The sequence below is a fragment of the Xiphophorus maculatus genome, chromosome 8, assembly GCF_002775205.1.
Source record: "Xiphophorus maculatus strain JP 163 A chromosome 8, X_maculatus-5.0-male, whole genome shotgun sequence".
NCBI lineage: Eukaryota > Metazoa > Chordata > Actinopteri > Cyprinodontiformes > Poeciliidae > Xiphophorus > Xiphophorus maculatus.
In genome coordinates, this window is record NC_036450.1 from 20,618,580 (window position 1) to 20,645,680 (window position 27,101).

Below are 27,101 nucleotides of genomic sequence, written 5' to 3' on the forward strand. Positions count from 1 at the left end.
AATAAAGTCAGAATTCTGGCTTTAATCTCAGAATTCTTTTTTTTTTTTTTCAGTGGCCCTAATCCTCTTCCGTAGATCCACACTCCAGCATAGTAGATGGCGATAATACCTCTTAACGTTAGATGTCACCCGCCAGTAAAAATCAGAAAGAAGAAGACAGGCTGTGGGAAGGAGAATAAAGAGGAGGGGAGCAAATGGGGATATATGGGAAGAAGGTTTACTACGCCATGAAACCTAAGCACAAAAGCGCAATGGCCATGCAAGGATTAAGCAAGAAACTAAATACAAAGGGATAAACTGATTAAGCAACAGCCATGTTTATATAAATGAGTAATACAACAATAATCAAAATAAAACGGATGAAAACCAAAACTCAAGACACTCGATCGTGACACTTTGTGTTCCCCTGTGCTGACAAGCTTCATGGAAATACTGAGTTCATTTCCGATTGACTTAGCACTTGTCCAACTCACTCCACACAGAGCCAATACTATACCTGCTTTAGTGACCATGCAATCGCTGTGCTTCATCGAACAGAAGATCCTCCTGACAGTAACCTCATAGACAATGCGTGACAAGGGTATTCAACTCCAGTCCTCAAGTCCTGCAGTGTTTAGGTGACTACCTGCTCTAACAGACCTGAATCAAATGGCTCAATTGCCTCCACAGTAGGTAGCCAAGTTTTATAGAGTCCTGCTGGTGACGTATTTTCATTTTTGTCTCCTATTAAAGATTGCAGGGGACTGGCCCTCGAGTTGAATAACCCTGACTTATAGAGTGCCAACAGTTCTATTTAAAATTGTTATCAAAAAGCATGCATTTTTTAAAGAAACTAAATGTTGAATTTTCATTATCTGTAAGGCATATTATTCAAAATGATCAAAAATAAAGGCTTAAAATGTCTATTTTTCTAAATATAGTACATTTGTTTACATTTTTGAAGCTGAAATAGTTACATTTTTTCTATGGTATTCTACATTTTTTAGCTGTACAGTATATGTAATCCTTAAAACAGACACACACCTTTCACCATAGATAAATGTAATAATTCACAAGCGTCACCAGCAACAGCACAATCCCAAGAGGAAGTGGCACTGACTAAATGAAACTGTAATGTGCTGTTCTATTTACTTCTCTATGAAAGATGGCAGTAAAAAAGTTAAAAAAAAAAAAAAAACTTAATCCCTACTGCAAAATGTATTTTCACCATGACGTACCAGAAATAAGTCGTTTGAACCAAACTTTAGTTTATTTTCTCATAACCGTCTGTTGTGATCACCTTCATTTACAGTAAATAAAGCCGCGGCTTCATTTAAAGCTGCAGTCACGTTTCTTATCCGTGCACAAACACGAGGAACAAAAAAATAAATCCAAGTTGCTTTATTTTTAAAACTAAATTACATGTCGAACCAAACAGATGGCGTTACAGGCAGAGACCTGAGAACAGTGTGCAAATGGACGGATATCTGTCACAACTAACGAGTTGGAAAACAAACATGACGGAGTCATCCATAAGGTATTTGGGTTCGTTGGTTCTCTCGATTCACATTATAAATTGCGGTTCACAGTTTTGTGTTACAGTGTTGTGAAAAAGCGATTACATCCTATACCTAATAGCTGGTTGGACCACCTTTAGTGGCAGAAAACAGTGCTGTCAACACTCTGACATAACTCACAAAGAACCTTTTTGGTGGAATGCAACATTTTGGTCCACTCTTCTTAGCAAATAAGACAATAAAACCTTAGTTTTATCGTTTTAACCACTTAGAGATAGACTTGCTGGTATTTTGGGTCATTGTTATGACGCGTGACCCAAATGGTGTACTGCTGTCTCTGTATTATATCTTTATAAGTTCATTTATTTTTCACCTTTTTTGGTCTTATCAGCACCTGTATGTTTTTGATTGACAAATTTTGTTATTTTAACCACCATTGGTTGAAGCAGTGGAATTTATTGCCATGCCCTCTTCTTAAATATTAATTGTTGGTGTTTTGCTGTTTTTATTATAACTTGCACTTTTGAGACTTCTTAGCCTACTTCATGTTGTCAGACAAGTTGTACTTAAGTGACTTTTTTATTCAGCAATTTTAATCAGACCTTTGTGCATGTAAACCATGTAAAAATGTGTCAATTCATAATTTAAGAAAAAATATATATTTTGTCAAATTGTCTGGTGGGGTTGGATAACTTTTAAATGAACTCTTCATTGAGAACTATTATTATGTTCAATAAGGCTATCTTTATATGATATCAAAATTTGTTTGATGATCCAAAACCTTTTTAATGTGTATGACAAAACAAGCAAAAATAAAAGAGGACATGTTCTTTTACACGATCCTCTATCTCCGTTCAGTGTAGGGTGATAATCACACAAATGATTGAAACAGTTACGCTATTTGGCAAAACTATAGATTTTCTCTTGTTTTGTATAATTCGTGAGACAGAACAGCTGATTGGTTACGTCTGCTTTCAGGAGTACTGTGTGTTGGAAATTTTCTTCCACAGTAATGTCTTCAGGTTGTTAAGAACCAGCGAGTGGTGCACTTCCATCTGGCTCGCTAACCCACTGAGTGTCACACAGGTGCGTAGCTGCTTCTCCAGATCGCCCCGCAGGTCTGACGGGGCCCCAAACAGCAGGTAATCCTGCAGGAGCATGCACACCTTGGCGAGGTTGGGCTGCACGACCTCCGTGTTGCACTGCTTCACCAGTCGATCGCATGTGGCGGTGCAGTCTTTGCCGTAAGTGCAGTCCGCGTTGCTCTCGCACCGCCGGCCCTTCAGGAAGGCCCGCACCACGGCCTCTGACGCCACGCTGCGCAGGTTGGCCATCTTGCAGTCGTACTTGGCGTTGTAACCCACGTGGTGGGGGCTGGCGTCGCAGATTAGGAAGCTCCCGTAGGATCCGTGGAAGACCTCCTCCACGAACTCCAGCAGGCCGATGGTGATGCGGGCCCTGCGGGGCCAGGATGGCGCCAGCCAGTGGTTCAGACCAGAGCTGAGGGCTTCCGGGACGACCGCCTCCAGGTAATGAGGGACCTTCAGCCTGTAGAGGGAGCTGTGGCTCACCCGTTCTGTCACGTACAAGTCTCCACAAAAGCCCAGAAGCTTCGGGGTGTGTTCCTTCTCCTGCAGCGCCACCATCAGGAGGAACTCGTTGATGTGAAGCAAAGCCCAGATGGACTTGGCCTCGGCGAGAGACACTTTGCCGTCCTGGTTGACGTCAGCGAGAGTGATGACTCTGTCCACCAAGGCGCTCAAAGATGGTTGTTCCCCGAGATTAGCCTTAAGAAAAGAAATTAGATGCTCTAGTATTTTAAGTAAGAAAAAGAGCACATTAAGAGCTCCTTTTCTTCTGTGCATCATTAGAATGATTTCTATTTTTCACTGAAGTACTTTGACGTAAATGGAAAATGGTACCTTAAGGAAACTGTGCAGCATCTCTTTGAATTCGTCCATTGAGGTTCCACGAGTCGGCTTGTCGAATAAGCTCATTTCCGGTCTCAGCAAATTCTCTGGGACTCCGTCTATGTTCACTGGATCCTTGATGCCACATTTGATTACCACCGGCCTGTCCTTCCAAAGTCCAATGTAGACCTGAAAAAGCAAAATCAGAACTAGAGTTAGTTAGAAATAAGGAGAATATTCCAAAGTGGTACCCGACGTTTGTGTAATATACCCCGTCCGGATTCAACCAAAACCGCATAAACTGTAAGTCCATATGCATTTCTTAGCTGCTTATAACTATTATTTTACAGGCATACACAAAGATAAATTTCAACATATAGAAAAAGCATCCAGAAGGAAAAAAAACAGTGTGCTTGCGTTTTACCTGATGGGTGGAGGAGGTGGACATGCAGCGGTGCAGCGTCAGAGTTTTCTGATCACACAAGCCCTTACACGACGAGCCTGAAATGATGCCCCTTCTGTAGTGATCACACTGCGAAAACAAGCAAAGAAATGCCCAACGACTGACCACAGGAAACAGGAAGCGATCCAAAGTGAGCTAAGAAACATTAGCTATTTTAAGATCTCTGTATTTACGTAGTCTACGAGGTCTACTAAACAAAAGCTGAACCTGTGCAGATATTGAAAGCAAGTCAGTAAGACACATATCACTCTATAGAGGGACTTTTTATTTCTCCTCTTGTCTGATTATGATTTTACTGCAGATGTGCTGGAATTTCCGCCAGCCGGTGCTGAGGGCGGAGGTCACGTCACGCATCAGAAACTGCACGCTCAACCAGACGGAGTTAGAATTAAGGGCAAGCGAAGTTGGTTGAGCCTGAACAAAACGCGAGTCATTCCGAAAGGAAGCGATTCTGTTCTGTCGTCGACGTCGTTTCGCTCTGCAGCGGCATCACACATTTAAAGTTCAGACAAAGGCAAACATTTAGAAATACGCTGGTGGAAAAAAAAAAAAAATAGAAACATTTTCTCTTTTAGCTGATGTAGTTCTGTTTTTTTATGTAAAGCGTAAATTTGTCACCTTGTTAGAAGAAAAATTGGAAACAACTTAGTTTTGAGCAAGATTAAAAGGAAATCATACCAGCCAAGCCTTTAAAGCAGAACATTTAATAATTTATGGAGTTTTTCTGGTGTTATGTCGAACGGGGAAGGGGTGTAGTGAAACGTTCAGCGATTGGCACAGATACACTTACTTAAAATTTTCATTTTCATTTTGCCAGTGTATCCAGGTGCGTTGTGGTTCCTCCCTTTTTATTTCCGTCTTACTTTTTAAGACCCTTCTAGCCTACTTCGTGTCGTCAAACAGGCTCTAGTCACGATTTAACTGCAAAGGTTGGTTCGGATATTTTTCCCCCCCCCTCTATTTGAAAACAGAATCTTGCATTGACTGGTTCTCTCCTGTTTGCACCCTTTCAAACTATTCTGCAACATTTTTGGCAAAGTTGGCTGGTTTGCTAATTTGTTCCGAACAGCCTCAAAAAAAATCACATGCGCGTCGTCCAAGTACTGCTAAACGTCCCCTTTGTTAGCTCGACAACAGATCGGTTCATTCTTAATATGTGTGAGTGTGACTAAGAGCATTCAGTGCCGCTAAGTGGGGTCATGAATGAAATTTCACATGCAAAAGCAAAATACATTCCTTTTTTTTCCATCTCTTTTTTTTTTCTACTGTGAGTAAATGCGAGTGCGCGTTTACTTACGATGACCATTTGACACACGTGCCCACGACACAGCTCAGCGTAGGACGCATACTGCATGTAGACGATCCAGCTGATGATGAGAATGCCCAGCCAGGCGAGGAGAAGGTACTTCACCTTGATGGCCGGGAGACGACTCTGTGGGGCGCAGGAGAGGACAAAAAGGTGTCCGCTTAATTAGAAAGTCATTGCAAAGGCTCATGGGAAGTAGAATGTATTGAAAGGCAACACTTATGCCATGTATTCGTAGATTTTTTTACAGCAGCATCCACGCACTTGTGACTTTTTCACGATATGTTATGAAACAGCCAACATACAATTTAGGCTAAACTGGACATTTTCGCCGGAGTCTCTAGGTTGAGAGATCTTACAGAGTTGATTGCAAAGTGGTAGAATGACAACAAAATCAACACCAGCAGCCAACGTCTCTTTCTGTAACAGAGACGGGAGATCCAACCTCAAAAAGAAAAAGAAAGTGTTGCATGTAATCGAGTTTGTCAAATTTACTGTTTTTTTTTTTTTTAAAAACATGACAATAGACTTAATACTCGGATAAACTTAATTCGACTATATGTAGCAAATGAACTCTTTTTTTTTTAAGTTGGAGCTCCATTCTTTTTTTTTTTTTCAGCTAATGGCCAATGTTGCTATTTTTTAATTTCTCATGCTTTCTCATTTCTGGTATCTATGACCTCGTGACCCCAGACTTGCATATTCGTTGGCCCCCCAAGTGGGGCCTCAAAAGTCATCTCGTCTGGATCACAAACAGCTTGAAATGCCACTTCATCATTTCTAGCCAAATCAGTGCAGGCTCAAGGACTTCATACCGCACCATGCTCAAACTAATGCAGCAACGACGAGTCACAATTTCACCACTTCTTTCTAAATAGATAAGCTGTTCAAAATAACACGTTTAGCACAACAATTTCCATATGGGCCCCAAATAGGCTGCTTCCTCTTCTCCTTCATTTCCTCAACTGGGGCCCAAAAGCGGGCACTCTCTTCACTCTTGCTTGCATTTGCATCTTCTTTTTTTTTTCTCTCTCTCCAAGTGTTTGTGAGGTTGGGTTGGGTAGGATGAGGATGAGGAGGGGGGGTGGGATACCTTGCGACATTTTGCTATGGTACATTCACGCAGATTATCAAAACAATGCTCATCGGGTCTTTTTTTTTTTTTTTTTTTTTTTTTAGCAGGTACCTACCTGCAGGCCTTTAGACAGAGGGCAGAACAGCATCAAATGGACCAGTCGCCGCAGAGCCCTGGGCATCCTGAGCGGCAGTGAGGAGGCGGCAGCGGAGCGAGAAAGCGGAGATCCCCCGTCAGATCACATCCTCACAGCAGCCTGCGCGCCACGCGGTCGCACTCATAATTATGACGCACTTTATGCCGCCCTTGCATGTAAATATGCCTTCTGAATCAGGGTAATTTTTTTCTTTTAGCATTAATCTCTCGCTCCAAGAGAAAAAGCAGGAATATCCGGAACGCGTCCTTGAAATAGAGGAACTTCAGCCTCCATAAGGGCTTTTATATGTATATATATATAAAAAATACATCACAAAGACAGAAGAAAGGGATGCCCCCGATTCCAAAAAATAATCATAAGCTAACGCTCTTCCTTATCCCACCAAAAAATAGCAACAATGATGCAGGCGGTGTGTCGCGCGATGCGCTCTCAGCTCAGCTCCGCGCTCTTTTAAAGGGACAGGCGCCAATCGAGAGAGGCGCTTTTATTTCCGCCGACATATAATGGAGAACGATCCATTTATTTATTTATTTTTATTTGAAGCAGGTTTTCTTTTTTTTTTTTTTTTTTTTTTTAGAAAAAAATAGTATCACCCTTACATACAAGTACATATTAAAAAAATTGTCCAGCTACACAATTACATTGAATTAAGTAAAAATCTCATAGACCTTTAAAAAAAAAAAAATCAATTCATAACATTGAGTGATGTTGCAAGCGTTTTGGGTTGATCATTTTGATCATTATGGCTTTTCAGAAAAAGAAAAAAAAACATTACAAAACATCAATAAAAAGTGATTTTTAAAACAGAAATGTAGTCCTACTGAATATAGTTATGCGCTGCACACTTAAAGCTCTTTATGGCATCAGTGCAGCGCTGCAGGCAGGCCCAGGTTTATGGTGACCCTTCAGCTTAGTCTTATCAGTACACTCTGCCAAAACAGGCCCTTTGAGGAAATTCATCAGGCAGTGAACCAATACCAATTAAGACAAGCATTGGTGCTTTTAGCAGTGTGAGCTGGTGCCATGCTGGTCAGCAGAGGCAGAACGTGCTCTAACATTTGCTGTTGGATGGGTGTGCCTCGATTTCCCAAATAAATGCAAATTGTGCCGTCCGTCTTCTCCTTAGATTTTAGCATCGCCTGAGGCCAAGGAACGGCTCAACAGAAGAAGTACAGCAGCTTGTGTACGGCCGCGGCTCCACATTGTGAACATCCACCCCTCTTTTGAATGAGATGTCTTTTACAATCCTTTCGAGGTTTTTCACGTCAGGTGTGGACTTTCTCTTCTTCACGCGGCACCGTGAACGGAAAATCTCCTTCAGCAACCACCTTGTTGTGGGGAGCGAGTCACTGACCGCTCCGGATAACTGCCATGTCAGCAAAATAGTTGCAAAGTTTGGCTTTTCATTAGCTGTAAGCCATGATAATCAAATTGAACAGAAAAAAAAGTGCTTGATAGATATCACTCTGCCTTCAAAAGAAGTTTGAGTTTGAATTCCATTGTTGAAATGAACAAACATTTCAGTGGCATTGCAGTTTGTTGTTAAGTAGCTTTAAATCCACCAAAAAAGTGAGCTCACCAGTAAAATATATTTTGTCTCTTAAATTAGTTTGAAAACACTGAATAAATTGATTATGCAAAAGGAAAACATGACAAGAGTAAAAATATATTTATATATTTATCTCTGTGTGTGTGTGTGTGGGGGGGGGGGGTATAGGGGTGTGTGTGTAAAGGTATGTGGACTGGACTTGACCTGCTCTAAAGAAACTTCTAACTGCCTATTGTAATAGTTTAAACACCAAATAATAATAATATTTCTTTAGCACACGGTTTAAGCCGTCTTGCTGCCATCGCAAAAGCTAATATGTACCGTTTTCCTTTTCTCTGTGAATTTTCCACTAACATCGCTTTGCCGCTGTCTTCAAATGACTATCGTCAGAACTGGAATCCATTTGGAAGAGCATCTGCGGAAACAGAACGAAAAGGGAACATTTTAATTTTGGTATTTCTCTGTTCCATGTAGCAACCCACATTCGCAAGTATTGTCTGGTTGACTCAAGAGCCTCAAGGTCATACCTGTCCCGGCCGAGGTGGACAGTACCGAAGGTGCGGCCAACTCCTGTTTTTTTTTGATAACAAACAAAACATGAGGGGAAAACAATCAACACTGCTCAGTCTCCAATTTCAGATCTTCGATGCATCATCTTTTTTGTGTGTGTGCAACAGTTAGGTCCAGCACAATCAAATCTGCGATTATTATTCGGCCCGGTTCCACACTCAAAGCCCACTGAACAACGGGGAGTTAAGCTATCGAGAGCCTGTTTACTTTCCGCCCACCTAATGCGCAGCAGGGCCACTTTAGGCCGAGCTGCGTCTCAAGGGGCGGCGGTGACCGTTTATTCACGGCCGTGAGCCTGTTACCGTTCAGTGAGATGCGGTCCTTTTCACGTCGGCTTCGGCGGTTTGAGTGAGGGCAAAGCGACGCATCTGCTGTGCTGCACGATTCCCTGCAAGAAAAGCAGCAGCACAGCATCAGGAGATGTTTTCTCATTTAAATAAAAGAGAAAAAAATATATATATAAAGTACTCATATTAGCTTGAGTTTTCAGATTACAACCAACAACTTCGATGTACTGTAGTGAGTCACAATATATTGGATTTAATATGGCACTGACCCGTTGAGAAATTTATTTGACAGTGATGGTGATGCTGCAAAGGATCGTGGGGTATTTAACTGAAGTATAAATATCAGCAAATGTCAATTTATCTGCCATAGCTGCTGTTAATAATAATGTACATCAATATTGGAACAAATATATTTTTTGTGACAGATCAAAACAATAATTGTCATTGGATAATTGTTAAGAGAAAAAAATAATAATAATAAAACCCAATTTTGTTCTATGTACGCCATTAAATAAAATCCACTATTCCATCCATCCCTCCATTTTCTAAGAGCCTTGTCCCTAAGCAATTCTGATCTGTATGCTGGCAAATTACATCAATGTGAAAGTGTGTTGAACATTTAAGATATACTCATTAAAAACATTTTAGCACTTTGTTAATGGGTAATTTTATCAATGGATTCTCGCACGACCGCCCCTTTAAGGTCATTCGTTGTCTGGATGAGGCCCCGGGATAAAAATGAATTTGACACTGCTTTAAACTAAAACAGGGCGGTGGCAGTATCATGCTGTGGGAATGCTCTTTATTTTTAGCGAGTCGGTCAGAGCGAAATACAGGGCAAAAAGAAAACCTATCAAAGGTGGCACAAAAAAAAAAAAAAACTTAAGAGTTGTAATATGGAATAATTTTTTAAGAAAGTTCAAGGGGTTGACATTTTTTTTAAAGGCACCTTACAGGAACTGTGCAAGAATGCAAAGTGCAGTCCCGACTGAACTCTAGCAAAGATCGAATGCATTCCGATGTCCCTATACTGCCAAAGAAATTAATCAATAAACAAATAAATAAATAAGTTGAGTAATTTAGATAGATACGGTTTTATTTTAAACCTACATGGTGCCAGAGACGGTACTGGTGTGAGCAGTCTTTACATTTCATAACTGCATCACGAATATTCTCTCTCTTTTTCTACTTTTAAGACAATAATCACAATGTGAGTTTCCACGGCTGTAACGTTCTTTCATTTCTTATTTTTTAGATTGTTTCGGATTATTCCCCAATCATTGCCAACAAAAAAAAACCCAACATATTCCAAACATACACAAATACGGTGGCGGATTGCAAGTCATTTTAAAACCACTGGGTGCGAAGGGGCCACTTCGCTTCACTTGTCATATTTCTGTTCACATGGGTTTATAAATAGGATCGGTTTCAGCAGCCTCCTGTGGCCTGGAGGTTATGCGCACACAGCAGCTTGTCGATCCTGTTACTAATTTAACAGGTGACGTGATACATGCAGGTTTAAATAAAGAACAAAAACATGACCAGCCTAAGAAAATAACTAATAAGTAGGCTACACTTTATCCCAGATTAAGCAGCCTGTTGTTTACGTGCTTAGCAGCACATGTCCGATTTTTCAACCAAAAGAGGAATTCATCATTCACGACTAACTGTTGTACGTGAACAAACTTCGAGTTCAACATTAATTACATGAATATAGGTAGATTAAACAACTAAATATAAATTGCGCGAACTTATATTTCTCAGCGTGTCTGGTCGGTATTTACAACCATGTCACGTTTTAAAGCGACGCGCTTATTGTGTTAAACGTAAATCTGCGAGACTGAGGAGAAACCCCATAAAGTTGACTTTATTTGACCACCACGTCTGACCTTACTCACCACACCGTCATTTCGTCCAGATTTCACCCCCTTGGTGATAACAGAAAAGAGATTAAACTACGGAAGCCGGAAGCAGCCAAACACCTGCGACGACGTGCAAGTCAAGCATTGACGCCACACATTTAGTTTGTATTAATAAACAGCAAACACGTTGATATATGATTATAATCATCCTCTTAATCCAGGACAACATGCATAAGGAGTCATAAGACAAAATTATACCCGACGAGGATCAAATATTCATTATTTTTGCCTTTATATCTGCATAAGTTCATCTTAACAGACTTAAAAACAAGCAAAACAATAACAATACATTTTTACCAGGTTTCAGGAAAATTCCAGAGCTTATAATATCAGTTTGCTTTACCCACTCCAAAATAACGTTTTTACGTGGGAACATCAATTTTTGGCAAAATTTCAATAATTTATCTATGATTTTAGGTAAAGTTCTGTTTATGCCTTTTACTTGCTCTACTCTGCACCAGGACCTCTGGAGGTAAAACAGATCAGAACTACACAGCTACCACCAGAAAGTTGTTCTTAGACATGAAAGTCTCACATTGCTGTCAATCTTCCAGTGATAAAATTGCACGTTATTTCATCATTCCGACCCCCACCTAAAACAGCTTTGTTTTTATCACTAAAATCCCAGTTAGGTGAAACGTTCAGAATCTCCCCTGAATAATTCTTTTGAAATCTTTTTTTAAAAACTTGTAGGTATGTTATCTGCTTAGATTATAGCTGTAGTGATTACTCTAGCCTATATTATGCCAATTTAGGCAGATTTTCAATGTCTTATTAATTATTTTCAATTCCTTGTAGACAAACTATACTTCCAGCGGCACATGATCAACTTTGATTTATTTTATTTCCTCCTTTTCTTCTGTTATATGCATTATTAGAAAGACATTTTTGCACTAGGTGTTTATTATTTAATAAAAATAAATCAGTGATATCTGATTAATCAGAAATTGTAGAACAAATAAGACATTTACTGCAGCATGAATCCTTAGATGTCATCTGGAATGGCTCAGCATCAAAACACATTGAGTATCTGTTATTGTATCAACCTCCCAGACCATTCAGGTCTTCAGGTTCTGGTCTCCAGAACCAGAATCAAACATGAAGATTCAGTTCCTCTAATGTGGAACAAACTCTCAGAAAACTGCAAAACAACCAAAACACTGAGTTTCTTTAAACCAAGGCTAAAAACTCAGCTGTTTACACCTGTCTTTGATTAGTAGTAAGAGGAACCTCGATCAACAGACTTGATGTGTATTTACTTGATGATGGACTTTAATAAAATGTCATGTTTATTGCTGGTTTCATAATTGAAGGCTGTATGATGTTTTCATGATGCAAAGCACTTTGAACCGCTTTGCTGAAATGTGATAAATTTGACTTGAATAATTAGGAGAAAAATCCTATTACAGTAACAAGATTTCTTTTTAATGAGCAACACACACACAGTCCTGTGAAGTCAACCTTACAAGAAAGACGTTGTAATACAGTACGAGCTGCAGTTCTTTTTTCAAACTGCATCATCGTCTCTCGTTAAACATGAATCATGAGCTGGACGACGACGGCTCCGACAGGCTACGAAGGAGCTCCATCTGTTTTCGTTTGTCTTTGGCTCTGTTGATGGTGGTCTTGAACAGGCGGCAGTACAGCTCCACGGCAACCGGAGAGTCGTCGTTCCCTGGCACGGGGTAGGTGAGCAAGCTGGGGTTGCAGTTGGAGTCCACCACGCCGACGGTGGGAATGTTCATCTTGCCGGCGTCCCTGACGGCCACGTGCTGCTGGAACACGTTGTTCAGCGTGGACAGGAAGACGACGAGGTCGGGCAGGCGGACGCCGGGGCCGTACTGGACGTGAGCGTTGGTGAAGAGGCCCCCCTGCCAGTAGCGCGTGTGCGCGTACTCCCCGCACTCCTCGGCCGTGTTCTCCACCAGGTGGCAGAACTGGCGGCGGCGGCTGATGAAGAGGATGATGCCGCCGCCGTACGCGGTTTGAGCCGTGACGTTCAGGGCCCGCCGGAGGTGCTCCGCCGTCTTGTCCAGGTCGATGATGTCATAGTCCAAGCTGGAGTCGTACAGGTAAGGTTCCATGAGCCTAGAGGAAGGAGCGCATGTAGCCATCATGAGAAAAACTTCTTGTCAGAAAGCTAATGCTAATTTTTAGCCATATTTCCTGATTTAAATAATTAAGTATGAATGCTGTTTGCTATGCTCTATACATTTTAACATTCTAAGAAGCTCCACTTGGTTTCAAATTAAAAAAAAAAAAAAAAACATCCTGTCATTTTGTACTGTTTAATTTTAATTTCATGTTAGCCAAAGTGGATTTTTTTTTTCCATTTACACAAACTTAAAAATTAAATTAAAATTAATTAAACGCAGTGTGCAATCTCCTCAACCACATCCATTCATGTCAGGACAGAAGTGCTTCCTTGCTCCTATACAAACAGCACTTTGTGACTTTGTGCAATCATCCTGGGAGGTTAACAAGGAATTGCTTTGGCTTTCAAAAGAGGTCTTTCTTCTTTACTAGAATTGCAAATGAACAGATTAGTTTCACGAATCTGTTTCTGAGGTGATCTGCGTGGTTGCCGTGGTAACTAAAGGGCCATTTAACGCCACTGCCAAGGAGCAGCTTTGTACAGGTAGATTTTTTTAAGCCATGAAACACAACAACAAAGAGCCTGTATCTTTTATTTGAGCATATTGTATGTTCTGTTGCTACTCCAGATGTTCTCCAATGAGGAATTTTACTAATTTTAACAACATGAAAATGGCCAGAATGATGGTCATTCAACCATAGATTAGATTCACTTGGCTAAACTACATTTCTTATGACAAAATGACCACAAACTTTACTGTATACGTTTAGGATTTTTTTTTTTGTGATACACCATCACAAAGTAGCGTATAATTTTGAAGAGGAAATGAAACAAAGCATTTTTTTTTTCTACAAGTAAAAACTTTTAATGGTGATGGTATCAGGTCAGTAAGAACGTTTTGGAAGTGTTTAAACCAAGGTTAAGTTTCATAGCAGTTATGCAAGTTTTGAACACCTGATGTAGGCCAATCCATATTTAATAATAGAAAGAGTATGGAACATTCTACAAAAAGATGGCTGTTCACTTCAAATGAGAGAGAGCTGCAGAAATGTAGAGCCCAGCGTGAGAATCTGTTAACATTGGGACTATAAGTCATACACCCCACAAATCATAGAACAGTAGGGAAGCTGATAATGTATTACAACAAACACACATTACCCTCGACAGTTAGCAACAAGCCAATTTCATGCATAATGCTATGTGTCAGTGTCAGCATTGCTAAGACGTTGTACGGAGCTAAACACTGGGAAATCCTGGAAGGAAAAAAAAAACAAGGAGGAGAATAATTTTTAGCAGGACAAGATACAACCTGGGCTAGTACTGAATGATTCAGATAAGATTTAGAATGGCCTAAGACGTATTTCAACTGTGAATTTTGGGGAAAACTTTAGGCTCCAAGTTTGAGCTATTTTGAAGAACTTAAAAGCTGTGCAAATTTGGTGCAGAAATACCCTCCAAAAGACTGGTAGCTGAAGTACTTATTTCTGCATTTACTTGCCTTAACATTAAAACAACACAGATATTCCAGCTGGTTTCTGTTCCCCTTACATGCCTAAGCCACATATTAAGCATGTTCTAGTGAGGTTTACATTCTACAGAAAAATCATACATTAAATCCTACAAACCTGTGCCTGCAGCCTTTCTTGTGTCCAAGATGCACTCTGGCGTCGAACAAGTCCTTCACAGTAAAAAGCTCCGACACACGGAAAAGATCCTGTTTCTCTAGTGGCAGGTCCAGTATTTTATCTGAAACGGTTAAAACGGGCTTCAGCTGCAGTTTAGGAAAAAATGTTATGCGTAAAGACATTGTTAGCAGGTAGAAACTCACCTCTGACGGAGTCAGTTTGCGGTGCAGGTGATATAACAGAGGATGCAGTGGCAAACTGATGTCCACTGTTGGGTAATTTAACTGCGGCACCCCAAACATGGCGCAGCCCCAACATACCTGAACGTGAGGCATAAATGAAGATTAAAGATTACTGGACATGAAAAAGGAGATAGACTGATAAGACACTTGAAGTAGCTGTACAGTTTCCTGCTCTGCCCTGTCGGACAACGCTTACAGGAGAAACCGCAGCGCAAAAAAAATTAAAGTTTTTCTAATTAGAAAGCTTGGGACACCAACATGAAGCTTTCTACACACAGTAAAGCGCAGTTTTCATGTACATACCTTTTGTAAGCGCCCGGGTAGCCATGCTTTACAGCAAAAGAAGGTCAACAAAGTGCGCCTGCGTGACTGTAGTTTATTGTGCCGTAAAAGGGGACGTTTTGTCGTGTCACCCCACGTAAAACTACAACTTCCGCAGTGCTATTCTTTTGTTGAACGTCAACATTTTGTAAGGAACAAACGAGACATCACTAAAACTAATAATAACAAAACAAAGAATTACAAATAAATCATTACAAGCATGTCCTGAACATAATACATTTAAATAAAAATAATTTTAAATAGTCAATGAATAAAATAGACTAAACTATTTTCAAACAAAACAAAAAAAAAAAACAAGGACAAAACAAAATCATGAGCCGTGACTAGGATCTGGAAAGCTAAATTAAAGTAAAAGAAAGTCATCACTTAAAATAACTTAAAACTAAAGCAAGCTAAAAAAAAAAAAAAAGTTCCAAGTTGAAAAAAATAAGAATGTCAACATAAAGTTAAGAGCAGAGACTAAATTTAAAGTAAAACAAGGTTTCAGTTATTAATGTGAAATAAAATACATGTACAGGTATACCAGACAGAAAAATTAAAAAACTCTTAACAGTGACAAAACCAAAAAATGGACACCATTTGCTATTAACAACTGAACCTGAACTTTCTTTAAAAACTTGGAACTTGAAAAAAAAGAAATATTTTCTACCTACATCAAAGAAAACTTGAACTCATACTTAGATGCATAAAATTGCCAATGAACCTCTGTAAGCCACATGAACAACTTAAAATATGTTTAACGATCAAGACCTGCTAACTTCAAATATAACACACAACAGGGAAAACCAAATGTTATCCTGTTAAATCGAGTTGCCTGCCTCCTTTCTCCTGCAGAGAAAACAAAGGAAAGACATTGTGGAGCATTTTTATAGATTCTGTTTTTCACTGGAGAAACTGCTGCTGGTTAACTCACTGGAACAAACCGAAGCTTTCTTTTGACATGCTGCAGTGTTGCTGTATGCTCAGAAGAACAAGTGAGAGGCCAATTCCCCTGAAAGCACGATTAAACATAACTCTTATTCTATGGATTTTGACGACAAATCACTCTAAATGTGCGTCTTTGGAGAATTTGTACCTTGATGCATTTCCTAACCAGAAACTTCCAGTCGGACACCTTGCTTCTTTCCTCTGACGTAAGAGCTATGCATGGACTTATAGTGAGGCCAGGATCTATTTCTCTGGACAAAGACCTGAATGAGGCAGAGCAGAATGTCATTCAAACCACAAACATCTTATTCCTTCAACATGTTATCTTTAATGGCTAATTAATCTGAATTAATTGCAACCAAACCTGATTATGTTCAGACTTGACTCTTTATTTTACACTTAAAAGGTACAGCAAAAGTTGTCTTTTAATCCAAAGAATGAAAGAGAAAAAAAAAAAAAAAGTTAAAAAATATTTACAAAAAAAGTCTGGCATGCTGGCAACATGCACAGCATGTTCAGTAATGATTCCATTTTTTTTTTCAATAAACAAAAATAAATAGCTTTTTTGTCGCAAAGAAAATCTTTGATATGACAAAGAAATGAGCACATAACAGATCACATGCAGTAAGACAGAGAGGGTCGATGGCGAGGTTTCAGTGGAATCTGGAACAACAATCTTCATCGCAGAGGTTACAAAGGTCTGACACCGTTAGTGGCGTTCCTCAGCAGCAGAGCTGTAAATGACTTTAAAGCGTACAGTTATACACAATAACATCTGATTGTTTCAAGACCTTAGTCATGTTGAAAGTATACCTGGTATCAAGAAATTTTTCATAATTTCCATTTTGTAATGTCCCGTTAATCAGATGCCAGAGTGACCGGTGCTGCACACTGCCAGGCAGCTGGCAGAAGGACGGTCGCTACACATTCATCTTGCTTACAAGAAAGACAAATGTGTCCATTTTGAAATATTCCCAGTCGCAAAAACCACACGCGTTAAATAAAGGCTATGGATATTACCAAAACTATAATAACCAAGATGTAGCATTATTCTAGCAGCAGTAGAAGTAATCCTTTCTTTTCTGTTCAAAATATACGCAATTCAGTCATGGTATAGACTTTTGTTTTACATTTTATTGAGCTCGTTTCGCTCAAAAAGGGTTTTGTACCTGTAAGAAATAAAACCTGAACAGATCTTTAGAAGCAAAAAATGTTTAATGTTTTGATTTTGTGTGGTAATGTTGATAAGACCACTTGTGGCATAGACAAGAAAATGAAGAGTCACAATAAAAATACAAAGAGGTGGTTTATTAACCTCACAGACATTTCATAACCCATTTATCTTGTATATTTTCAAAGGACTGAAGTCGATCTGGTCAGACCTTCAGCGTAGAAAAAGCCACTTCTGTTTTGTTTGTTTTCATCCAGCAACGCAGTTCTAATACTGAACCAAGGCAGTTTCTACACTTAGTTTTTAGAGTTAGTTTTATAAACTCAGTTAAAAACCAGTCTGGTTTTATGTTTTAAAAACTTTCTGTAAAGGATCACAGAACTGAGAGAGTTTTAACTACAGAAATTCAGATTTTTCTCCATATTCAGCAAACAAATTTTTAAATATCAGCTGCTTGATTTCAACAATCTGTGACTGTGGATTTATGGTTTGAGTTGTACTATACTTTACTATATTTTAGTTTTTTCTTCTGATTTAGAACTCCATTTGCAACAAAAGAAAGCTCAGTAAAATAAAAAAATATATACAAGTAAAAATGTAATTTATATTTTAGACATGTGGCTCATAAGATTGTATTTTATGGTTTTCTGTCCTTCTGGGGTTAAGTATACCAAATTTTCCTATGACACAGGCATCCTATTTTGCTAGTGGAAATGGAGAAAATTTGCCGTGAGGCAAGCAATAGCTCAGGTTCAACACTGGAAAAGGTTTGGTGTGGGGGGAAAAAATAAACAGTTGAAGAAATGTGGGGGAAAAAACAGTAAATTCTCTTCTTGGAGAAGTTAGTCAAAGGCTATTTTTACATCAACTCACAATGATTTACTGTAATAACAAATTTTTGCTCACTGGTCTGTTTTTTAACTCAGATTTTGTTTTATTTTGACTTGACAAAGAAAAAAAAACATTACATTTTATCTGCTGCACGTATGAGGAATGAAAACAATAACGTAATACACGGTTAATCTTGACTCTTCAATATGAAAGACTGATAGGTCGCTCCAAAGATACTCATTTCATGTAATATTTTTAAAATCATTTTGCTACCCTGCATTCCCAAGTGGCAATATAAAAAAGATCAGCCCAAATATTTTACTTTTTTTTTTTTTATTTATTATGACATTGTCTTGGTGTTGCAACTTTGTCTTCTTGTTGTACCAAAACTCCACTGTATTGCTTTTCCAAGGATTAAGGATATGAAATAATATTAGAGCACAAAAATGGGATGATGCCACTGTGTTACACATTTTATATATAAAAAAGAGCATGTTTTGTTTAGATATATTAACAAGTATTCCCTAAGATTCTGTACATGAATGAGCTTAAGAAATATGATATCAATTAGTAGGGCGACATTAGGAAGTTAACATATAGAACTATGATGCTGTTGAGGAATAGTGATCAAAGCAAATACTTACAACGCTGGAAAGCCCTGCATCTTATCTGGATCTCTCCTGCTGTCTGATTCACAATCTGACTCATCTATAAACTCTTCATCCTTTCTGTCTTGATCAGCTCCTTCATCACCAATATTCGTGCTCTTGCCTTCTCTTTTTCGCTCTCTCAGCGAGTCTGCCTGCTCCTTTCCCTCACTCCTTTCCCTGCTTTGAACCTGGACATGGTTGGTCCTGTTAGTTTCCAGCTCTACAAACACACTCTTGTCCTTAGGCACATGCACCGTACTCGCCCGCCCTTCTTCCATGGAGAACTGGGACCTGTTGCCAGGCGTAAGGCTCTGTGTAAAGGTCATCTTTGAATGCTGCCTAGCAGCAGAGAAAAATTTCAAAACAGGGGGTCTAGCTGTGACATTTGCACCTGTCTCTGTAGAGGCAGAAAACGGCGCTCTGCTGCTCCTTGAAGAACACCAGCCGGCAGCCGGAATTTGTGATTTTAGGTCCCTATTTTCTGATGAAGTGTCTCGTCTCTCCGAAGAGGTGATGTGAAAAGGAGTCCTGCTTAGAGCCCTTGGGTCGGGAATTGGAAGCCCCAGGCTCTGGCGCCACTTAATTGACTCTGCAAGGGAGCGAGCATAGTTGGGACTTGAAGCTGGTCGACCTCTTTCCGCCTGTTGGCTGCCATTGATTAGGCCATCTCTGGCAGTGTTGGGCCTCCTTTGCTGGTTCTTCGCTGCTCCTGCGCCATCGGCTGGCTCCAGAAGACTGGGACTGCAGGACTGAACTGAAGAGGCACGTGACTGTGGGCTGGCAGATGAGACTTCAGGATAGTACCTCTGTTGGGTCCCTACTTGAGACGCAGAGACAGCACTGATGTGTTTTGGAGAAATCTCAGCCAGCTGAGTCTCCGGTTTGAAGTCTTTAAGTGGAAATTGAACCTCTGAATCTTGAACCACAGGGGATCCGTTTCTACACAAAGCTCCATCTTTACCTTTGTCTCCTGTGGAAACTTTGGCCTTCTCAGCCAGAAACCTTCTTATCTCTTGCTCGATGCTGTCATCACTGTCTACTGAGCTGCTCTCATCGTCCGTTCGATGAAGCGGTTCAACAGTTTGCCGTGACTTAGTTTCTATTCTTTCCCCTACCACAATGTCTGCTGTATCACCCTCCTTACATTTATCCATTTGCTTTTGTTGTGAGACATTATTTTTACTGAATCCACACTTGTCTTTTACGTCATTGTCACCCCCGTGTACTTTTTTCAAATCACTACACTTTGAGTCAGGCTCGTGTTTGAACTTTCTGTTGGGTAAAGCATTTCCCATCAGCGGTTCTTCATCTTTGATGCACTTCCTGTGTTTCTTTTTCATGTCTTTGATCTTTTTCTTCGATTTCTTTTTTGTCTTTAGCAGGTCTTTGATCGCAGTGTCGAGGTCCTCGTCACTGTCAAGTGAACTGCTTTTGTCTCCACTTTGGTCTGCCTGGTGTAATGCTGTGCTTGGTTGGGGTTGACTTCTCTGCGGAAGTGTCGAGGCGTTAGATTCTCGTGCGTGCTCAGTAGTTTCTTTACATTTGTCATCAGCTCCTAACATGTTCGCCACAGTCATGCTTTTCTCCTTCTGTTTTCTTTTCTGCGTTAAAGACAGCCTTTGTGATTTCTGTTGAATAGCAGCATCTTTCCCTTTCCCCTTCTCTGGATCAACAACACCACGAGGCTCTTCCACAGTGGGTGGCTGTTTGTGCATTTGGGCTTTCTGCTCAAGAAATTTCCTGATTTCCTGCTCAATCCCATCCTCACTGTCAATGGAACTGTCGTTGCTTTCTTCATATCGGTGTCTGTCAGGAAGAGAGGACATTGTGGAAGGTTGAGCCGGAGCACACGTGCCGAGGGCAATGCCCTGATGGAAGGCTCCAGGCATTACGGTTTTGGAAATGTCCAGTATTGCTTCAGCACACATCAGTTCTGCTGTGGTGTTAACTTTGGAAGGAGCAGAAGCTGACTGCTCTTTAGTCTCTACTTTCGAAGAAGGTAGTCCATTTCCCTTGACCTTGGGGTTGAATGACAGTGAAGTCTTGGGTTTGGAAACAAATGGAGTTTGAGTCTGTTTCCCTGGTTTAACTTTTTTTCTCTTCAGTTTGTTTTTCTTCATTTCATCAGAGTTTGTACTTCCAGTGGCATGTACCGCTAACTTGATAGGGGCTTTCGGCTTGTAGAACAGTTGCTTCTGGGGGCTATTCTCTTTCTGTTGCTCAAGTTGGTAGCTCCGGATAGCTTCTTCAATCCCATCATCGCTGGTGGAGTCAGAATCTTCTTGGAATGTTTGTGGATTAAAGGCTTCCCTTTTGCTCTGCTCATTTTTCTCTAACTGGTATCTTTGAATGGCTTCCTCGATGCCATCGTCACTACTGGAATCATTCAGGTCTTCCTCTATCTTTGGCATTACTGGGTACGTTAGAGTGCTGTTGAAGAACCTGATTGTTTCAGAGGGACTCCTCCATTGTTCTTCGGAACTGACTAAGCTATTGGCTGAACTTTTATCCACCTCAATGTTTTCATCCCGCGAAGCCTTATTCTTGATATACTTTTTTAAAGGTATAGCAGCTGCTGTGATAGGAGTCTCTGATTTCATATTTACTGGGAACTTTCTACTGGATATGAAGGACGAGTTGCCTTCAGAGTTTTGCTTGGCAAACTCAAAGGGCGGTGGATTTTTCCTTGGAATTTTGGACGACTGATGGGAAGTGGAAGATGTTCCAGCCTTGCGTTTGTGACCATCCTTTTCTTTCAGGTACTCCATTATTGCCTCCTCAATTCCTCTGTCTACTGAATCGTCACTGTCGGAGTCACTGCTATCATGTTTTGTCGTGGAAGAAAAATGGGCGTGTGGGTTTTCAGTGGGCCTTTTTGTTTTCAACTTGGCTCCCACATAGTTACCCACTGCAGTCTTGCACACTTGCGTATGGTGCTCCTGTCCTGGTAGCATGTTTGCCTTGATCTCATCACCCATCTCAAGTGAGGACTGGCTACTCCTGAGGCTCTCTATGATCATCTGGACCTTATTTGAGATTGGTGTGCCTCTGGTGGACAAGTCTGTGTCAGAGTCATTGAAGCAAACTGGAAGGCTATAGCCTCCAGATGTTCCACATCGTCTCCATTCTGTTTCCGTCGCTGCGATAGGAGGTACATTCATCAAATACATTCTTGAGAAGTGTGGAGAGTTCCTCGAGCATTAGAGGGCAACAGCCTCTGACAACAGTTACATGGTCCAGTCTGGGGGTGGAAGACAGAAACAGAATTTATGTCAATAAATTGAGGGGGAAAAAAGATCAAAAATGACTTTTTGAAATATATTTCATAGAGAGACGAAATTTTTAATCAAGTTTAATCAGTGTACGTAATTAACTGCATTTTAATCAAAGATCATAGACAAACTATGAAACACTCTCAATTCAAAAACCATTTTAGCTGCTAAATTATTAAATAAATAGACATGAGTTCAACGTAAAGACATTTATTGTGTTTAGTGTTGTTTAGGTTATTAAAACATCAGATTGATGCACAGTGTTATCATATTCGTTTCAGGAATCCTGATCATTTATGTAACTTCTTTGAAAAAATACTTCTATAGAAATGTGGTCTGTGGGTGCTGACATTAGCGTTGGGGATGTCTGTGCTTGCAGCAACATATTTTGCACTGACAATGGTATTTCAGGCTAGATAAGCTTTGGTGATAAGCTAACTCCTTTTTGCACAACAATAGTCATTCCCACCATCTCATATGAGGAATTTGTTAAGCAAAAGCTACCCCCAGTGGGCCAAGAGAAGCAGCTTTGTTGTCTATCTTTGTTATTTGTGGATGTCACTTGTGCATTACAGGAGATGTGTCAATACAAAAGTTCTAGCCAGAAGTTAAAAAAAAAGAAAAAGTGATTAATTGCATTAAAAATTTTAACACCTTATATTATAATCTATATTATTAACTAATCAAAATCAATGCTTTAAAGTCTCGACCCTTTTTTAATTTAGGAGGCTCCTGCAACACATGCAACTGATTATGTGATATGCAATATCACAGCATTGAGATGAGGTTTTTGATATATATTTTTAAAACAACCTGAGCTGTGACAAAGACGGCTGCACAAGAAACAGAACCTCACTGTTAAGGGAGCTGCATCAAAAGTAGTTTCTTGGGCCATCGGGTCTCCATAACAATAATTTATAATTTATTTATTTAATTGTGGAACGCACTGTATAGAAAAGATGCACTGATGTACATGACCAAACTGAACTAGCCAATGATATTGATCTATAATCGTCAGAAAAACATTTACTGTGAAACAGGAGAGGATTAAGTCGAGCTGTATCGTTTATCACGCAAAGAAAAACTTACTTCAGGGTACAAAAATAAAATGACAGCACACACCCTGCCCCAGTTGTACACAACAGTAACGTTGAAACGCTGCACTATCGCTGCAGGCTCGGTGGATTTTCATTGTTACTCCTCACTTGTGTTTCGGTGGCTTCGTTTAACTTGGAGACCAGTCAGACAAGTTAGGGGCAACGTCTGGCAAAATCACTTGTGGTATGTGATTCCTGTTACACAGCGTGATGGTTTGCATGCACACTAATACAATCTGACAGGTCTTTACAACAAAAAATGAAAAGGGAATTGTATTACAGTAATGAGGTAAATAAAAATAGCTACCCCAGCTTACTTAAACAATGTATCACATGAGCATTTCCCAAACAAATTGATAATGTCATCTCCTCGTAAGTGCTAAAACACCCCTTCTAAACACGCTTTAGATTACACGTATGATTAGCATGTAAGTTCATTCATTGTTTTAAAAGGAATGGTTGTTTTTTGTTGTTGTTTTTTACATGAGGTTGTGTCTAAAGTTTATTAGTTACCATCTTGTTAGGTAGCTCTCTAGGCATACTAATCAAGTATAAATGCAGATTCGTTGACTTTGGAGAACAGTTAGTCTGAGAGGAGCCAAGGTGTTTGGCTTGGGTGGTTATATATACTGTACACAGAAGCTGACAAATATTTACATAGAAAATGAAGCTTGGCGGTGGTACGCCACCAACAATCTTCCGGTGTCAAACACATACTCAGCACAGAGCATGTAAAGCTTTCCTGGTCAAAGCATCTGTCTAACAGAAAAGTGGGGCTATGCAAAATTTCATAAAAAATTGTTTTTATACTACTTTACTGTTAGTTAGTTAGTTAGCTAGCTCATTTGACTAGAGAAATTATTTACAAGCTACACTCTAAGAACATCATCAGTGTTGCACAGCCTCCAAACTTCTTTTTTAAATTTTTTTTTTTATTGGTTTACTTAATGTGAACATGGTGACAGTTTACAGGTTCCTAAAATAGCATTATTGTTATAACCATTTACAGTTTTACTAATGTCAAATAACACTCCTGATGTTATTTGCACATCTAACACACATTTTGTACGTGTCTTTTTTTTTTTTTTGCAATTCTTGTAAATAGTCTGTTATGCACAGATTTACGTACACGTTTTGTATATATTTTTTATTTATTTAACTCTGTTACACATTTCTTTGAGTCAGAGTACACCATTTTTATTAGCTTTATTATGTGTGTGTAAATCTGCATGCTCTGACTTACAGATTTGCACCTTGCTGGAGGTAAGCCTGAATTTCCCCCTGAGGAACAATAAAGTTTACTTCTATGTTCTATTCTGTCCTATAAACCTTAACATCATTTTTGAGTCAAGAGTCCACTTCTTAGACAAGCAGTTTGTTTCAGTCTCTGGGTGTAGCTAATGTAGATTTCTAAATATAAAGTGAATTAACTACAAGAGCTAAGAAATAACCTACCTATCTGCTTTTAATAGAACTTCACCTAAAAATCTTGAACTGTCCCTTTAAAGATAAACGACAATGTGACAGGGCCTTAAAATTATATAAAAGGCAACAAGATGATTTTTCTTTTTAACATCACATATATCAGATCTAAACTTGGAATCCAGAACTTTCTGTTTTGCTTGGGTGTAAATGTAGATAGCGGCCCGTTTCTTTTAGCATGAAGACCGAAGCGGACTGTAAAATTACACACAGTGAAGAAAATGGAGAGGGAGGTCAACAAAGCCTCCAAAACCCAATAGTGGAGAACTGCAGCAAAGATTGGCATCGTGGGAGCTGCCAAGTCCCCATAACAATCATTTAGATGTTATCTATATGCAAACTAGTTATTGGGGCTGTATGTCAGAATAAATCACTTCCTGTCCCACCATCACAAGAATAACAGTTACATTTAGCTAAACTCTACAAGGCCTTTAACGGCAATGAGCATTTTAAGCAACACACACATTTTTTGGCAAAAATAGTTTGAATATGAAGGAAAACATCTCAAGCATATAAGTACAGTAGAGGTTCTGTGATCCTGTGGGCCTGCTTCTCTTTCACAGTCCAAAGGACTATATTTGAAATATCAGGTTAAAAAAAACTGGATGACTTTCCCAAGAAACACTAAATAAGTAGACAGTGTGGTTTTAAGCGGTATATTGGTTGGAGACAAAAGTTCAAACGAACACAAAGTGAAATTAGTCATCTTCCATAGAGTACACGTGTTAGTCTTGCTGCTAGCTTTACTCCGCAGATAAATGTTATAAAAGAAACAATACGATCAATGAGTATCAGACGACATTTTTTATTATGGAAAAAGAAAGGGAACAGACATGTTCAGTTAGACATCTGCCCCGCAAAAGAGACGCTGTGCCGAAAACTCCAGTCTGTCCGCCCCGACCGTAAAGCCACCCTTCCAGTTCAGTATGCATGCATAGACAACCCGGGTGACTTGTCCGAAGAGCAAAGCCAACATGCAGAACTCCAACACCAACCCCAAATGATGATCATTTGATGAAACCGAACCAGCGTAGCGTGAAAACAGCGACACGAAACCACAGCTGGTCTCCAAAGACGCCCAGCTGAAAACTGGCGAGAAGCGCATTTACCGAGTTTTAAAAACGTCACATCGTAGCGTGCCAACTTTGTCTGCTATATTACAAAGAAACTTTTAAAAAGGACACCCCCCAACATCAGCAGGCGGCTGCTTTTATTGCCTAGCCAAACATGTCGCCGCGTCTGTTTTACCTCCCGATCCCTTCCTGGACTGTTGCAGAGCAACACCGGCTGCCCCCGTAACCCTCTAGCGGCGCGGACCGCTTCAATGCCCGGCGTGCATGCGTAGGAGACTCCGCAGAGCAACCATGTTTCCTCGCACCGGCCACGGTTGTCAAAACCCACGTCGCTCCCTCGATGGCGCCTCTGGTCGCGAGTAGAGGTCGTTAAGGCGTCATGGTGAAAGCTACAGGAGGTTTTTTCTTAAATAGAAAGGCGAGGATGGTGCGAAACAGTGGAGCAATAAGCGAGGTGAGTCGGAGACTTGAAAGACACAAGCGGGCCTCCCGGCTGCTGCAGCCCCGGCATTTTCTCCGGCGAAGAAAGCCTTTGTACACAGTCGCGGTACACCGTCCTATGCGCGGTTGTTTTACACGAAATATCTAACATAGATGTCAGTACATATGTTCGACCCACCTGAATGTGACCCAATGCGAATCATGGGAGAAGTGAGTGCTTTTCGTCGTGCCGCTGGTGGAGATATTTCGGCGTCCGTCAGCGGCTCGCTCTCGCTGTCGAGTCCCCCTCCTCCGCTCCGACTACCGGGCGGACAAGCTTCCTCTAACCCTCAGTCCAACCAACCATAGACCCATTCAAATATGACATCGACGGACCTACCCGGAAAACATTTACACTTGCATATTCAAGCGAGTACATTATCCCCCCCAAAAATCAAATACATCTAACATTGTTATTTGAATTTATTTATTTTTTTAAAGGGTTTGACTAACCATTAGTAAAAAAGCTCTGCGTTTTATTTTAGTAAGACCAGAAGTGAAAAAGTAATGTGAGAAGTAGAGCATTCTTCTGTTTTTATGGGTTAAAATACATTTCTATAAAGGTGTAGTTGATTTACAGACTACTTGTAACTAACAGACAACTTATAAGACTTTATCTCCTGAGCCAACTCCCAGTTAAGTTCATTACTGATATCAACTGTACAGTTTTAACTGACGCATTTTTACATTAAATGCACTGTTCCTTGCAAGGAAAACTGCACGATTCCTGCACTGTTTTTTCCTTATACATCCCTATTATACCAGTAAAACACTGTCATTTGCACTTTTGGAGACAAAAGTGCAAATTAATATTTTTTTTGCCAAAAAATATAAATATTTGCTAACGTAAATACGTTTTTTCATCACTTTCTTGTTTCATGATGATATTAATCACATTTGAAACCAGATGTGCGTTCTCAGGAATTTAGAATTCCTTGCCAGATAGTAAAAAAAAAATATGAATACAAAAATGTTAGGAACTACACATTCATGGGAAAGAATGATTACTCGACATATAACAGATAGTCATTGGCAGTCACTGATATATGAGCTCCCAGCTGCTGTTTTAAGCAAAGTAG

General features: G+C 40.0%; 3 protein-coding genes and 1 long non-coding RNA gene across 5 annotated transcripts; all 4 read right to left on the reverse strand.

The window, feature by feature from the left end:
• Positions 1–1,365: 1,365 nt before the first annotated feature.
• On the reverse strand, positions 1,366–6,859 carry fam69b (family with sequence similarity 69 member B). Its single transcript, XM_005817151.3, has 5 exons — positions 6,366–6,859; positions 5,167–5,301; positions 3,831–3,938; positions 3,419–3,595; positions 1,366–3,283 (listed from the first exon to the last, which is right to left on the reverse strand). The coding sequence occupies exons 1-5, from the start codon at positions 6,429–6,431 to the stop codon at positions 2,471–2,473; spliced, it is 1,299 nt and encodes a 432-aa protein (XP_005817208.1). The 5' UTR covers positions 6,432–6,859; the 3' UTR covers positions 1,366–2,470.
• Positions 6,860–8,097: 1,238 nt separating this feature from the next.
• On the reverse strand, positions 8,098–10,797 carry LOC111609472. Of its 2 annotated transcripts, none has more exons than XR_002753142.1 (4): positions 10,712–10,797; positions 8,829–8,914; positions 8,484–8,526; positions 8,098–8,371 (listed from the first exon to the last, which is right to left on the reverse strand). It is a non-coding gene; the product is annotated as an uncharacterized LOC111609472 (long non-coding RNA). The 2 variants fall into 2 exon arrangements; XR_002753143.1 differs by having other exon boundaries at positions 10,703–10,777.
• Positions 10,798–12,138: 1,341 nt separating this feature from the next.
• On the reverse strand, positions 12,139–15,098 carry mrps2 (mitochondrial ribosomal protein S2). Its single transcript, XM_005797990.3, has 4 exons — positions 15,001–15,098; positions 14,659–14,775; positions 14,456–14,576; positions 12,139–12,823 (listed from the first exon to the last, which is right to left on the reverse strand). The coding sequence occupies exons 1-4, from the start codon at positions 15,023–15,025 to the stop codon at positions 12,277–12,279; spliced, it is 810 nt and encodes a 269-aa protein (XP_005798047.1). The 5' UTR covers positions 15,026–15,098; the 3' UTR covers positions 12,139–12,276.
• A 1,236-nt stretch (positions 15,099–16,334) lies between these two features.
• ppp1r26 (protein phosphatase 1 regulatory subunit 26) lies at positions 16,335–26,309 on the reverse strand. Its single transcript, XM_023338319.1, has 2 exons — positions 26,162–26,309; positions 16,335–21,859 (listed from the first exon to the last, which is right to left on the reverse strand). Exon 2 carries the CDS (start codon positions 21,786–21,788, stop codon positions 18,609–18,611), a length of 3,180 nt encoding a protein of 1,059 aa, XP_023194087.1. The 5' UTR covers positions 21,789–21,859; positions 26,162–26,309; the 3' UTR covers positions 16,335–18,608.
• Between the last annotated feature and the right edge of the window lie 792 nt (positions 26,310–27,101).